The 15,905-nt window shown below is 37.3% G+C and overlaps 1 protein-coding gene across 1 annotated transcript in view; it reads right to left on the bottom strand.

Annotated features, from left to right (window-relative positions):
• Positions 1-1,843: 1,843 nt before the first annotated feature.
• Positions 1,844-15,905, bottom strand: part of LOC115353343 (mitochondrial intermediate peptidase) — a 78,623-nt gene continuing 64,561 nt past the window's right edge. Inside the window, exons 17-19 of the mRNA XM_030042620.2 lie at positions 11,902-12,023; positions 11,046-11,119; positions 1,844-2,093 (exon numbers count right to left, since the gene is read on the bottom strand). Coding sequence (XP_029898480.1) covers positions 1,999-2,093; positions 11,046-11,119; positions 11,902-12,023 — 291 coding nt within the window. The 3' untranslated portion in view covers positions 1,844-1,998. The remainder of the gene's footprint in view (positions 2,094-11,045; positions 11,120-11,901; positions 12,024-15,905) is intronic.

The following is a 15,905-nucleotide window of genomic DNA, read 5'->3' as shown; positions in this document are numbered from 1 at the left end:
TCTCACATTACTGGAAGTACACATATTTGCTGGAACATAAAAGTCTCTCAAAAAGAAAAAAAGAAAGGGAAAAACATCAGACATTTGAACAGCTGGAAGCATTTTTAGAAACTACCAAAAAAGAGGGAAAAAAAATCATTTAGAATAATATTTCCCTTTCTGTAGTAAGCATCGTAGTGGTGATACAATATGTTCTCAAGAGGCTTAAATCATGCCTACTGTTCAATCCTCAAAGGTTATTTTATAAAACAAAAATTAGTGGAGTCAACAGAGTTTTTTCACAAAACCCCTGAAGCTGTCGTTCTGAGCTGTATTTATTTTTTTACCAGCTCCCATCTTTGTCAAATGTCCCAAGAGCTATGAATCTGCAACAATAAGCTACAGTCCACTGTGCTCTGGCAAAAGACAAGATTTTCTTCCTTTCTTTGTCTATATCTGATTTCAGTATGAGGAAGATGTTGTTTGACGCCACTCTGATAAAAACTTGAAAAGACTGTTGTTTACAGAAGGATCAAATTAGACAGTGAATTAAGGAAGTAATAGCAGCCATGGGCATAAAACAGCATGATGGCTACATATATTTTGATAAAGTATCTACACTCTAGAACCAACAACACTTGAATTTCTTTCAAATTAAAATCTAGGGGCGATCTCTTAATTTTAAATGCCCTGTTTATTCCGCCAATTATGATGCTTTATTTTCTTTACTGTAGTGCTCCCAGGGCCGTGTCAGCACTAGGATTTCCTTTTGCTAAGTTCTCTTTGTCACAATGAGTCTTTCAACATGTGCCAACTCCAGATAAACATTATTGGTAGTTTGCTCCAGTTCAAAAACCAGGCAACAAACAACACAAGGCTTGCTTAGCAGCACCCTTGAATTCCCTTTAAAACATACTTCCATTAAATACTCCAAGAGGCGTTAAATTTAGGTTCATGAGCTATTGTATCCTTTTGAGAACTTCCCATCTTCACAGTGTGTTTCCACTCACACCTAAATTTACACTTGTTTAGTTTTTGTGGTAACTCTGTTGGATATTTAAAAAAATACTAATTCAATAGCAAGACCAGTTTTATGGCACCTTGTAAATTCCATTCCTCCTCCCAACCATTTTCTGCACCTGATACAATGAATGGTCCCTCTTCTGTATTTAGCTTTAAAGTTTGCTATTCTGTTCCAAACCCGAAGACGACCTACGCAATGGCTTTGTATAACAGAAGATACTATTTTTACCTACAAACATGGCCACACGTATACCCATCGGAACATCACAGCTACAAAAGCACAGCTACCTTCCATGTTATCCTCCACTAGGAAACATTTGTTGGATACCTGTTTTACTCTGTCTCTCTTTTTTTGTGTTGCAAGATATCTCTTTCCTCCACACCCTGACATTTTCCATCATGTACTTGTATGACTACAGTTTTTCCTCTCCCATCTTTTTGTTCTCTATCTCAAATACAGTTCCTAGTTTTCCACTTCATCTTTCTTTCCATTTCCCCTCCGTAGCAAACACAATTTCCTTTTCCCCAGTGCAGAACTCCTGCAAGGAATAGGGTTAAACAAGTTTAAAGAATATCCACGAGCATTGAGAAAGACCCATGCAAGCAGTTCTGGGTCATGACACTCAACAAGTATGTCCTAACACTGAATCCAATGTGCGTACCAAAAGACAATTCATACCACTCCACTCACCCTGAAGATGAGTTCAATTCCCATTTAATCAGCTCTTCCAACAAGATCATATTTTCTAACAGTACATGCTAGAGGATTTGTTCTCTCCAATTCCATGCTTAAGCTCCTATGCAACAGAAAGCCATCATCTTCATAAATGAAACCAGGTGATCCAATTAAATTATTTATTACTGTTCCATCAACATGAATATTCAAACTTTTACAAGTGTTCACCAAGAAGCAAGACCAGTCACAACAATATTTTATCCACAATTATGAAGACGTAGTCAATCTTCCATAAGAGAATTCAGTTCTGTTGAACATTTTTATGAGTCCATGATAAATGTTTCGAAGTCCTGGTCTAAGTCTGAAACAAGGGCATCCACAAAATCTTCAACTGAAGGCGATTTCTGAAGCATACCTACAAAACCAAGACAACAGACTCTTAGCAAGAATACTACGACCTTGCAAGCTTTGTCAATAATAATGCTTATTGCTAAATAACATTTAATGTCACAATATGACAGAAACGACTATCATGTTTCTTTGTCAGGAAATAAATGCACTTATAGTGTATGGGGATTATTTAATTTCTTCAAGCTACCTGTTACATGTTATCACAGAATTGACAGGTTTCAAGATTGTTAACTGATTTTTATCATTACAATCTTGCTTAAGCAGGGAATTATATCCATTTTAAAGCAATGTAACCATAGACTCACTCCTCTCCAAATGACTGGAATAAATCAGTGATTGAGCAGGTATCTAAATCCTTATCTGCTAAGTCTCAGGTCTGACAGAGCCAGAAAAAACAACGTATTTTCTCAAAGTGTTCTACACCTTAAAAGCATTTAATTTAGTATTGAAAGTACAAGTATCTCTGAAATTTTTCACAAGGCATGAAACATACCCAAACAAAAGCATTTTCAGTGCACTGAAGTTTTAGTTTTGCTTTTTTACAGTACCAGGACTTACGTTTTATTAAGAATTTTAATTAGTGCATCTGTTAGCTGCAGCATATGGCAACAGAATAACAGACAAGGAAATTACCATAATGAAGAATCATGCTCAAGTACTTTGTCAGGTAATTATATTAAAAGAGCAGCTAAAAATCTCACACCTTCCTCCCCAAAATCCCAGTTTTTAGAAAGCATGAGAATATATCCTGTAAATTATTTTCAGATATGTCTTTGTACTTAACATTACATTGATGTTGGTCTTTTCACTATTGTTAACATTTTCAAGATTATATATGGAAATTTACTGCATTACTTGTACCAGAAAAAAAAAAAACAGTACAGCTGCCAAATAATGCAAAATTTAATCTTCATACCTCTTTGAAGTGATCTGTTCTTTCTGACAACTGCCAATGTAAATATAACCTTGTTCTACCCTTTCTGATCGGTGTACCTACTGAACATAATTTTATATTCTTTTACATCCTCAACAATATTTGCTTTCAGTGGAATTTATAATTGCACGCTCCTAAAAGACTGGAATCTTTTACTATAACACAATGATTCAAAACCCACCAGGAAATGGACCGGCTCAAGGTAATTTTGTGTAAGCAACCAAAAAGAATTTTCTTGCTAAGACCTCACAGAATCCCATCTCAATCTGATTTAAACACATTGCAAGTGTCAACACAAACTACCATGACCCAGTAGATTAATACTGACCACTAAAAGAAAAACAAATCTCGTACTGTATATAGTTTGACTGAAATGCTGTTAAATGAAGTTTGCATCAAGCTATTTTCAAAATGAAAGAGAAGAGAATTAATATTTCCAAATACTTGGTAAACTTGTCATCTACTCTAATGTTAGTAAAATTGCTGTGGAATTACTTCTAGTTCACAATGAAAAATGACTTGCTATATGCTGGGCTGAGAAACAGATGCGTCCAGATACCAGCTACTAATCTAACTTCCCCAGAGAGCCGCGGCCTCTTGCAGTCTCCCTCTCTCAGGTTCTTGAGTGGGCTGGCTGGGGGAGATGCATATTTCCTCCCTAACAGCCTTGGAAAAATTCCACTTTAAACTCATATTTTCCCTCAGTTTTCTCAGAAGTGGAGAGAATGCCTTAAGAAGATGACATGGATGGCAGCCTACTGGAACATGTACTGTCATGCATGGCTACTGGAGCTTCGTCTTAAACTCAGCTGGAGCAGTCCAGTCCCAACAGCGCAATTTGTTTTGCCTTTTTCTTTGGCCTCATTTTGCCTCATTTACATCTGAAGTAACTGGCTCTATTTCTAGACACTGAACAGTAGGAAGACCTTCATGGGTGCCACTCATCTGACCTTTTTCAGAGGTCTACTTTATGATAAGATGAGTTGTGCCTATGAAGTGCCTACTTTTCCCTGTATCCCTGAAAGGAAACCTGGATGACTAGCTCAGGTATAAAAATCTCAAGTTGGTGAAACTATTCCTTCCTTCCAATTTTTAAGACGTGGCTCTATAAACGAACCATTTTTCTATAGCCAATGTGCCCTTTTCTATCAGATATCAATATGGAGGTATGACTGTAATGCTGCTTAGACAGTATATAAAGATGGCCATAATAGACATAACCACCACTCCCCAAGCTCCCAAATACAAAAAACCCCCTCCAATACTGACTTTATGAAAAACAGCCAGCCTGGATGATGTTTAGCCAATTCTTCTGACGCACTAAAATTTATTCTGCTGTGGACAATTCTTAAAACTATGATTACCAGTATGTTGCAAAAGAAGAAAAGCTAACAGTGTAATGATTAGGGGGAAAGAAGAGATTGATGCTGGGATTATCTTCAAGTAAATTTAATTTCCCTCTTACATAAAAATGGCAAATGATACCAAAAACATTCCAACCCTGGATATTACAAAATGAATAAAAGAAACATAATTAACTGCAGGATACTTGGATGTATTTTAGTGCAGCTGAATACAGTATTACCAAATCTCACTCAAAACATGTTACAAATTGCATTCATTTAGACTCCACATGGTTTGTTTTAAATACTTAGGAGAATTCAAAATCATTCTGGTAATAGTGATGTCAAATGACCTCCTACCCAGTAGTTCCAACTTTTGATAATACAAACAGATTTCAGATTTCTTGCATTAGTGGTCTACTGCATTGCTATTTTCCCATCACTGACATCAAAAGCAGACGCTAGCAGAATTTGCTTTTGCAACAGAAGGATGAAGAGTAACTGAGGTCATTGTTGAAGAACTCCTACTGTAGTAAAATGATCATGCTCTTATGAAATAAGTAACTACAGATTTTAGAGTAGACAACTCCAAAAGAAACAGACACTGATGGTATTTCCATGTTTTAACCTCTTACTCTACACAGATGTGTTAAGAATGGTCATGTCTCCCTTTAAACTCCATTAAAATATATCAAAGCAAGACTGGCTTTGATATATTGTAAGTACTCAGCACTTCAGTCTAAATGATTTAGTAAGATGTCCACAAGGTCTGATGGTTGCAGTTTTAAAATCTAGGAGTGTATTTTATACGTTCAGCCCAACTCCTATTTCAGCTCAGTCTCTCCCAAGCCTAAGGCAACTGCATAGCTTATCTTCTCTGCTTTGAAGTTTTCTTTCACATTACAGCACTGTGGTTAACCACACCCTTTTGAGAGATGGTTAGCTATAACCTACAATCACTGAAAATTGGGAGAAGAATAAAGCCTGTGGCAAAATTTGGCCTCTGCCCCTTTGGAACACTAATTATTTTGGGTCCATGTAGTTTGAGTTAACATATGTTGCCATTCATATCACCTTTTAGGATTTATGCATATCTCTTATACTTTCAAAGAGACATACAATCATTATCTGAAGATTTTTACAGCCTCTTCAAATCATCATTATTCCAGGAAGTACAATTTGAGGAACGGAAAAACAAATTTTCAAACTGCATTGAAGCAAACGCGTGTTTATTTACACATTTAGTTGGTTTGATTACCATGTATTCACACAGCCAAGTATGATTGTCTGCAATATAATACAGCATTAACAAATCAAGAACACAACTTCACATATATTTTGCACAAGGACTTCTTCAGAGACCCAAAGGCTAACGTGACTGCATCAAAACTACAAGAGAAGCGCACTCCAGGGTATGTTCAATGCTCTCGGTTCCCAGATCATCCAACCCAGTACTTTTCACACTGCAATTCACTTTCTGCCTATGCACCTGGGTTTCTTTCCAGTCAAGGAGTGCCAAGGGAGAGAGGGAGGGATGGCGCACACCTGAATCTTGTTCAGACCTGCAACCAGCACACAACTGGACCTGGAAGGGACACCTGCATTACATATCTTTAAAGGAATTTGGAATCCCTAATGCCATGTAGTCCTGGGAAGGAAAGGGTCTGCAAGAGCCGTGTGGCCAACCCAAAATGACAGAGGAATCGAGTTCTTCTCAAACTGTATTTCCTCTCTAAGGAAAAAAAAAGCAAGCCTCTTGGACAAAGCATTGTTCACTCATTTTTTAAGTGCTCCCGCTATTCATATGTGTGACTATTTCTGTATCTTGTAGATTATCGAAGGGGTAGGATAAAAGGGGTCACTTCAGAAAATGTTAAGAAAGGTTTCATAAAGCCTTTGTGGTGGTTTGTTTTGGTTTTTTTTTTTAAATGGAAACAAATGCCAAGAGAATAAAATCCAAACAACCAAAAAGTATATTGCGTTTTCTAATTAAAGACTAGTCCAAACAGGAATCTTGTCAGTAACTCCACTGGATGGCAGGTCAGATCCTTTATCTTCCCTAATCAGTATATCTACGGAATCATGTGGGAGAAAGATGAAAAGCTAGGGTCATATCTAAACACAAAAGACAGACAATAGATAGCTTCTGAGAAGAAAATCATAACAAAGAAACTGTATAAATGAAATGCACTTGTGAAGTTATCTGTTATCAAACAGTCAATGAATATGGCTAACTTCACAATGAGATACGGAAGCATTTCAAGGGTGAGGCTACATATGTGCATGCAAAAGTCAGACTTGTACAAGCGCATTTCTTTATATAAAAAGAAAAAATGCCTGAAATAACAGCCTATGTAACTTAAGGTTTTTGAAATATGGCACTACTGAGCACAGAATCTGGACTGTTTCCCTGAAGAAGAGTAAAATCAACAAGCTTTTAAGTTTGATGGAATCTGTTTTTAATCAGGAATCTGTTTGGTCATCTGCTATGGGAGCGCAGTTTTGCAACTGATGAAAACCAACAAGAGGTGGAAATCAAGTATTCTTGAACATCAGTAATGAAAAGGAAACAATGCAGCAAAAGGAGTCAGAAGCTGATTGAACTTAAACAAATTAAAGAACAAGTAACTGTTCTTATTTTTCTCCTTAAATTCTCAATTTTTATAACAAATACAGAGCAATTAAGTGTAAACATATAATAAGCTTTTCCTCATATGTGTTCTATGATTTAACCTCAAGTAATCCCAAACAAGCAATCAACTTATTAACTTGTCAAAAGATCTGAGTCACCTCAACTTTATTTTTCAGGGTGTCATTCAAGCATTCTTGTTTAAGTTTTGCACTGTCTACAAATGAACATCACAATATGCACAGGCAAGGAATCTGCTGATGAATTCTGGTTATTTTTATGATCTTGAATATCTTTTAAGATTTCTGCTTAAAGTAATATTAAAGAAATACGGAGTATAAAAGTGAAATTCAGAACACAAAAGTGGCCAGGGAGATAATCTGAAGCAAGGAAGATGTACCCTTGATGGAAGAGGATCAGAACAGGGAATACTTAAGCAAACTGGACATACATAAGCCCACAGGCCCTGATGGGATGCATCCACAAGTGCTGAGGGAGCTGGCAGATGGCATTGCAAGGCCACGCTCAGTAATCTTTGATCAATCATGGCCACTAGGAGAAGTGCCAGAAGACTTAAAAAAGCAAAGGTCACTCTTATCTTTAAGAACGGCAAGGAGAACCCAGGGAACTACAGGTTGGTCAGTCTCACCTCAATCCCTAGGAAGGTGGTAGAGCAGCTAATCCTGGAAACCATTTCCAGGCTCATGAACAACAAAAAAAATCATCAGGAATAGTCATCATGGATTCACCAAGGGCAAGTCATGCTTAACCAACTTGATAACCTTATATGATGAAACAACTGGCCTGGCAGATGAGGGGAGAGCTGTGGATATTGTCTACCTGGACTTCAGCGAGGTTTTTGACACTGTCTCCCCTCAGATCCTCACAGAGAAGCTGCTGATGTACAGGCTGGATGAGCAGACAGGGAGGTGGATTAAAAAATGGCTGAATGGCCAGGCCCAGAGGGAGTCGATCAGTGCCACAAAGTTTAGTTGGAGGCCAGTAACTAGCGGTGTACCCCAGGGGTCAATACTGAGTCCAGTCCTGTTTAACATCTTCATTAATGACCTGGATGATGGGGCAGATTTCAAGAAAGAGAAGTACAAAGTCCTGCACCTGGGGAGGAGCAATCCCAGGCACCAACACATGCTGGGGGCCACCCAGCAAGAAAGCAGCTTGGCAGAAAAGGACCTGGGGGTCCTGGTGGACACCAAGTTGAACATGAGCCAGCAATGGGCCCGTGCCGCAAAGAAGGTGAATGGCATCCTGGGCTGCATGAGGCAAAGTACTGCCAGCAGGTCGAGGGAGGTGATCCTTGCCCTCTGCTCAGCACTGGTGAGGCCATGCCTGGAGTGCCGTCTCCCGCACTGGGCTCCTCGGTACAAGAGAGACATGGACACACCGGAGAAAGTCCAACAAAGGCCCACTAAGATGGTGAAGGGACTGGAGCATCTCTCCTGTGACGAAAGGCTGAGAGAGCTGGGACTGTTCAGCCTAGAGAAGAGAAGGCTCAGGACGAGCTTATTAATGAGTAGAAATACCTGAAGGGGGGGTGCAAAGAGGACAGAGCCGGGCTCTCCTCAGCGGTGCCCAGTGACAGGACCAGCGGCAACGGGCACACACTGAAACACTGGAGGTTCCCTCTGAACATCAGGGAACACTTTTTCCCTGTGAGGGTGACCGAGCACTGGCACACGTTGCCCAGGGAGGTGGTGGAGTCTTCATCCTTGGAGGTGCTTAAAAGCCATCTGGACATGGTCCTGGGCAAGCAGCTCTAGATGTCCCTGCTTGAGCAGGGTGTTGGACCAGATGACCTCCAGAGGTCCCTTCCAACCTCAACTATTCTACGATTCTGTAATTCTGTGAAAACATCTTGAAAACTTCTACCATTTTTTGTAAATCAGTCTGTGCTCTTATCACCAGTATCACTCAAGCTAATGGTGACACAAAGGAGTTACTGCTGTCTGGTTCTCCTATTACGCATGAAGAAACACACCAGCAGGTGCACTGCAGTTACTGACCTTAAAGTGACACACAGTTCTGATCAGTGGTTTATGGATTTGCTGATTTAAAGAAAAAAAATTAAAAATCAAACTGTGTATGTTTTATGCATAGATTTTTTTGGTCACATCATAAAAGATCCCATTATTCTACCATTAATGTCAAGTTCACTGCCCTGCAGTATGCACAACTATTCCTTAAACATAGCTTGCTGTCTTCTTCAAACCCCAGGCTGCACAGCTATTGCCTCTTCATCATTCACCACTGGTCCTGACAAGTCACTGATGAACTATCTGCACTAAATGAACTGAGGACTATAAGCATGAGGACTATGAATATTGAAATGCCTAAAACATCTAATTACTGCATTACAAGAGTTAAACTTGTTTGTGTGCTTTCACTGTACCTTGCCAGAATTCATCATATTTGGATTTCCTTTAAACTTAAAAAACCTTGGAATTTCCTGGACTCTGATGCCACTTTTTCAGTTTAATTTCAGTAGCAAGTTTTATCCAAAATAACTGACGCATACTCTCAACCCCAAACTGATTGTACCATGTTCCACTGTGTTCTCTCATATGCAAGGGGGGGTGCCAGTTGTAGTTCCACAGATTTTATATAAGTCCATCCACAGATGAATTTTGCAAACTTTATTCAAATATTTGATTCAAGGGAGCACACTGCCAGCAACTTCAGCATAGCCTCTAGGACATTCCAGGAAGATTCCATGCTCAGTAAAATTACAAATACATCCCAGAAATAGAAGAGATGATAAGCATAACTGGTGTTTAAAAATGTTCCTTCTTTCTCTACCATATGACTTACAATATAATAATTGGATTTGCTTGTAAAGATGTACATTCTTGTCTTGCAACTACTTAATCCCCAATTTTGGGCTACAGTTTTTTGAGGTTACAAACACAGACTCTTCAAGAACAGTAAAGAAAGGCAACTTTGCAAAGTCATGCTGAATGAAAAGTAACCCTGTAGATCAGAAATATAAATAGACTAATCTAGAGAATATATAGTTGCTTAATACATTATGAGTCTAAGGAGAGCAGAGATTATGGCCTCAAATATAAACAGATGGGTCAAAGAACTGAAATGTTCTTGTTATGAAACTGTGCCAGTCTCATGATGAAATACAGACACATTACCACTGTCTTCCTTATCTGTAGGAAAAAAACCCACAACTTCCAGTCTACCAAACTGGAGTGAACAGAGGCCAATGAATTAATATTAATCTTTAATATTAAGAATTTCAGAGCAAGTTGAAAGATGCCCCATTAGATAAAATACTTACAAAGTGCTCATAACAGGAACAGTGATACTAATGCAAAAGTTTTTGGTTTGAATACTGCAACATTACAGAGGAAAGTCTATTCTGATCTCATTGATAGATCTGAGATAAAGTCAGCAGTCAACTTGTTTCATTCTCCCAACATTTTATTTTTTAATATGTATTAACTATAGTATTTTTGCTATTGCTATGAATGATTTTTAGAAGTTATTTTCCAGATTCAAAAGGCAAATATGGTATTGACAGGAATAATGAACCATGTTTCTTTATTACAGTCTTCAGACTTCCATTTCATGAGAATGTATACTCAAAGTACTGATACAACCAAAGCTATTTTCATAATGCTAAAATGACATGGCCAAAACAAGTTCAAATTCTTGTAAACAAAATAACCAGATCTATTATGAATTTCATGTATGTAAAAGTTACTCATTTTTTGTATCCAAAAATGGTGTCGTCTATCTTCCTTCAAGTATGTGATACTCTTACTGTGAATTCTTTAGACAGCCTTGTAATACAAACCCTTCCAACACTTTACCCCAACTATCTGTGTGTGTTTTTATTCTGGGTATCACAAGGAGTTCTACTGACCATGACACAAAGTTGATGACCAGTCCATTTAACTAAAAAAATGAACAAGTTTTCTTTCATAAATCGAATGAAAATCATAATTAAACTAAAAAGACCAAATTGGGAAATGCAGTTAAATTATTGAGCAAGGGAATAAAACAATTCTAATTTTTTTCTACCTTGAACCATAAGTATGGGCTCTTTTCCACCGCCGTGTGCCAGCATCTCTCTACGATAACGCTCACCCATTGCCCTGGAGAAACACAGATGTTAGAGTCACCTGCAAACACAACCTGTTCAGCTTTCAGTTAGATTTGCTTCTAGGATCTCTACAGAACTCAGAGACAGAGATCAAATGAAATTTTCCACCCTGAAACAATGACTGCCTTGATTCCATGTTGACTCCTCAATTTCAAATTACATTCAAAATTATACTATAAGTAACTGAACTAGACAAATTTTATACATGTGAATATGCGTTGGTGTTTATAGAAGTTAATTTGCAAACAACATTTCAGCCTTCATTGCTCCAAGGGGAACAGTTGCTCTCTTACAATGCTCTGAACATTCACCTAAGGTCTAAGAACACATAGAATTTGTGATCTCACAATTTACTTTTTACTTTCACAAAGCAAAATGAGTAGGATAGCTATACTTTGCTTTGAAGTTGGTGACATGAAGCTTGTTTAATACCCGCAGTTGCTTTGATTTCAACAGAAAATTACAAGTAATTAGGCACCTATGAAAATCAAGCTCTCTAATTACATCTAAATATGGATTTCAGTGCCTCCCAACTGGCACACCTGTATTTTAGAACATCAAACACGAATTTTTTTGCACCAATGAACATGTCCCAAAGTACTCTTTATATCTGTGGTCATTTCCTGTTTTGTAATCCTCTTAAAATCAAGAAAAAGGCTAAAAACTAATTGTCATTAAAAAAGCCCGTCAACCCACATGGCCCCGTTTGTTTCATGCTTTCCAGAAGCAAGTAGTGTGACACTTCATTCTACTTAATATTTTCTCTGGTTTTACCTATCAAACGGGTCCTGAGCAAAACACTGTTTCCACACCATGGAGGCAACAGCCCTAGACATGAGGTAGGAGTAATATTTGGCACCGTAGCCCACAAGATGACTGAATCGCAGCTGCCAGGCCTGTAAGGAGAAAACAAACAAAAACCAACAGAATCTTTTAAATCCTTTAAACTGTTCGGCATTTTCTGAAGTATGATGGAAGAGATTTGATACTATCAATGACAAACAGTTTAAAAAAAAAAAGAAAAAAGAAAAAAACCCAACCACTACCAGAAATCCCAGAATGAACACATCCTTTATTAGAAGAAGCATTTTTCAACCTAAATGCTGTATATCTAATATACTGATCATCACAATTGAAAGTATACTTAAATAGGGTCAGAAGGAGAGAAAACCAAGCAGTAAAAAATGTATTCATATTTGGTAATAGCTGTGTTGTTCTACTGGTCTTGAAAAAAAACCACAATTACCTTCTTACAAGTAACACCACATTTTATCATTTTCCATGTACGTAAGTGCAGTGTCACACTCGGAAAAGTTCGATTTATAGACTTTTGCCACAAACAAAATGATAATAGGGACTTGCATTTAATACTATTAAAAACACAGCTTCCCATATGCCAAAAAACTCAGAGGTAGACGAATTACATCCACATGCAATGTCATTGTTCACAGATTTGTTTGCACATTTTTAAATGCATATATATAGCAGATTATCATCTGTAATTATATTGTTATTCATTTATGTATTGTTACTTGCCTTTATGACTCATTCCAGTGATGGTGGATTCCTTTTTTAATGCTATCTGGTGTTGACTGTTTACTTTTGTTTTCTTAGCAGAGAAAATCAGAAGTATCAGCCTTACTTTCACAGAAATAAAAATACTTTTTTTTAATTTCCCTGACTGTAGCAGAGTAATTTAAATTGGGAGAGACCTCCGAAGGTCATCTAGTCCAACCCTTGCTCAAAGCAGAGCCAACTTTGATGAGGTTTCCCAGGGCTCTGTCTAAAGTCTCGGTATCTCCAAGGATGAAGATTTCATCACCTCTCTGGTGCAATGTGCAAAGGCAAGCAAGTCCAAGCTGAAAAGACATTGTTTCCCAACAGATTTGGGCATATTTTTTGAACTGAAGATGGATGAATGTATAGATGAAGGGGTGAGAAACTCACTCTGTCCTTTTGGCTCTCTGAGGAAACCAAAGAGGAGACAAGTCCCATACCTTATTTGTCCTCCTCTTAACTCTTGTGTCAAAGCTCTTAACATTCTTGTGATATGACTGTTGTCAAGATTTTTGTAGGTAATATAGAAAACAGAGTTTTAAAGAGGAACTAGAAGATAAACAATAAAGTAGCATAACACATTTTAAATTTAAATCCATGAGCTGTCAGATGCTTGTTCTTATCCTAGAGTCAATGGCTGAAATTCTGAGGCAGCCAAACAGAAAAATGAAGGGGCGTTAGCAATTTTCCAGAACTATTTATCTTTGACTGTGATTCTTTATCACACTGTAAGTAACAATCTCCTGATTTTTGACAGCTGCAGTAAACTATGTTTCTTTATTCAAGAAAGTGCTGATCATCATCTTATTCTCCATTAGCCAAGTCAAAGATGTATGTGTATGTTAAAAAAAATGATCAACTGAGAGGGTGGGAAAAGAAAGTATTTGGCTTTTAATCAGTCTTTTTACCTTAAAAAAGGTAGCAAACAGTGGCCTATAATCTAGATCATTGTGAACAGCTGATGAGAAACAAAGTTGTTAGCTCCCTTTTCTGAGCAACACCTACAAATAAAGTTTCAAAGTCAGCTGTAATTCAGCCATTCAAAAGCTACTTTTAACAAGATGGTTATCCCCACCCTAAGACAGGTGTCCAAAACAGATGGAATTTGCCAGGGGTGAGCAATCTGGCCTCTACTGGTAGCCTACACAACTAGTTTAAAGAAGGAGCAGCAAAGTCAGAGGAGATGAAAAAAATGTCTCCAGTCTTCAATTTTCCTGTGGGTCTTGATGCATGATGCAAATTCTTAAGAATTATTAACTTCTTTTTTCTTTCCTTTAAGGTAAACACCAACTGTACCGTATCTCATTGTAATGCAAGTATATAAAAACATTCAGCTTGGATACAGATTCTCCAGTTTGCTCTGAAAAGTATTGTGGTTGCCGTGTTTATACTTTATAGCTACAGTTTTTCTAACTAGTCCCTTAATTATAACCATAATCACTAAACTAAAAGCACATTTTGAAACAGATCAGAGAGCCTACATTTTTAGAAGACTGAGCAGGAAAACATGTCAGTTTTTATTTTACTGTATGGTAAGTTTTCAAACTTAGGATTAGAAGTTTCAACTTCAAAGTACAACTCTCTGAGGAATGTGGAAAGCTTTACTGATGAATTGGTTTCACATACTGAGAAATTTAAATGATTTCCAAATACATCATTTAAGTAAAAAATCCAACTTGCTTTTTCTGCTACAAACAAAAATAATTTCTATGAGCTTGACATAGGGAAGAATATTTCTACCTCTCCCATCAGAAAGGAATTATTTTAGTGCATCATATAAGCATCATAAGACAGTATGTCTTCCTCAACAGCTCATATTACATTCTTCACCTCAAATGTTCTTGCATTTAATGGTCTGCACCTAAAACAGCTCATCTGCACTTCCAGGATGATTGGGTTTGTTGAAACTCTCTATCACAAGTAAACAAGGAGAAAAGAACATCTTCTCAGCAACCTGTCCAAGACCAAAAGCTTGTTTCAGAGTCTGCACCTAAAACAGGCCTCAGTACCCTCTGTTCAAATATAAGACATTTTGTTTGACCTTGTCTTTTCTAATATATTTAAGTAAGAAACTTCACATTGCCTCCTTTCAAGAGAAAAAAGGAAAGGAGATATAAAGACCAAGGAAAGACACTGCTCGCCTCTCCCTGCATTTGGGGAGGCTCTCAAACATGATGAAGTTGAAATTCAAAAATTCATTGGCAACAGGACCGGTATCCAGAAAAGGAAACAAAAATAGAGGATGAGTCAATCCATCTTAAGATAGATGCCTAAGACAGATAAGGTATAGATGACTCTCTCTTCCTTCACTGGAATACATAAGGAACATACTTTTAGATAGCTCCAGTTACATAAGATGACTACCATCCTCAAAGGCATATTGCAACTAAGATTGTTCTCCAATTGCAAACAGCAGCCAAGGAAATCCAATTATAAACACTGCTATTCCCTAGTGAAGTTTGAAGCCTACATTAATTTTTTTTTTTTTTTTTTTTAACCAGTACAGATTTTCCCCACTCCAGAGTATGAATAACTCTAGTATGTCATCATTCCCTGCCACTACTTTTTTTCTCAGTCCTCCCACAAAGTTTCTGATCAGGAACTCCCTATCTTCAATATTTCACCATTACCCAGTACCTATTAGATTAAGTACCTTTTCTGATTCTATGCTCTTCTAGCAATTAACTTTCCAAAACTGGACTTAGCTACCTGTAAACAAATATTTAAACATTAAGACACATCCTCTACCCTAATTCACAAGGAGCTACCTGCCTGCATTAAGAAACTCTTCCTAATTTATACAGATGAGATTACAATCTAGGCAATAAAACGTTCAAAAAGCCCAAGAATATATAGACTAATACTCCTTTTAAAAGTTCTATGATCAATAAAAAATAAACACATCACTGTAAATGTATTTAAAACTAAATAGTTCGCCTTTTAGCATAAAATTCCATTTAAATAAAATCAGCTATACATGCAAAATGACTTGATTTCTTGAGTTATTTCCAATACTGAATTTCTCCATATTAAAACAAAACATAAAAAAAAAAAAAAAAAAAAAAAGACACATCAATTTCCCTTTTGGAAAGAGTAAAGGCTAGACATGTAGAACTAGGGCACTCTCCTTATTAAATGTTATATTTTTGGTAAGCAGCTAAAAAGTTAATGAAGACTGTGAGTAATCACCTACTTCAAAAAGTTCCATGAACCCATTCCAG

The sequence above is a fragment of the Aquila chrysaetos genome, chromosome 19 (assembly GCF_900496995.4).
Source record: "Aquila chrysaetos chrysaetos chromosome 19, bAquChr1.4, whole genome shotgun sequence".
In the NCBI taxonomy this organism is placed as follows: Eukaryota; Metazoa; Chordata; class Aves; order Accipitriformes; family Accipitridae; genus Aquila; species Aquila chrysaetos.
Note: the sequence above shows the minus strand (reverse complement) of the source record. Positions and strands in the feature narration are given on the sequence as shown.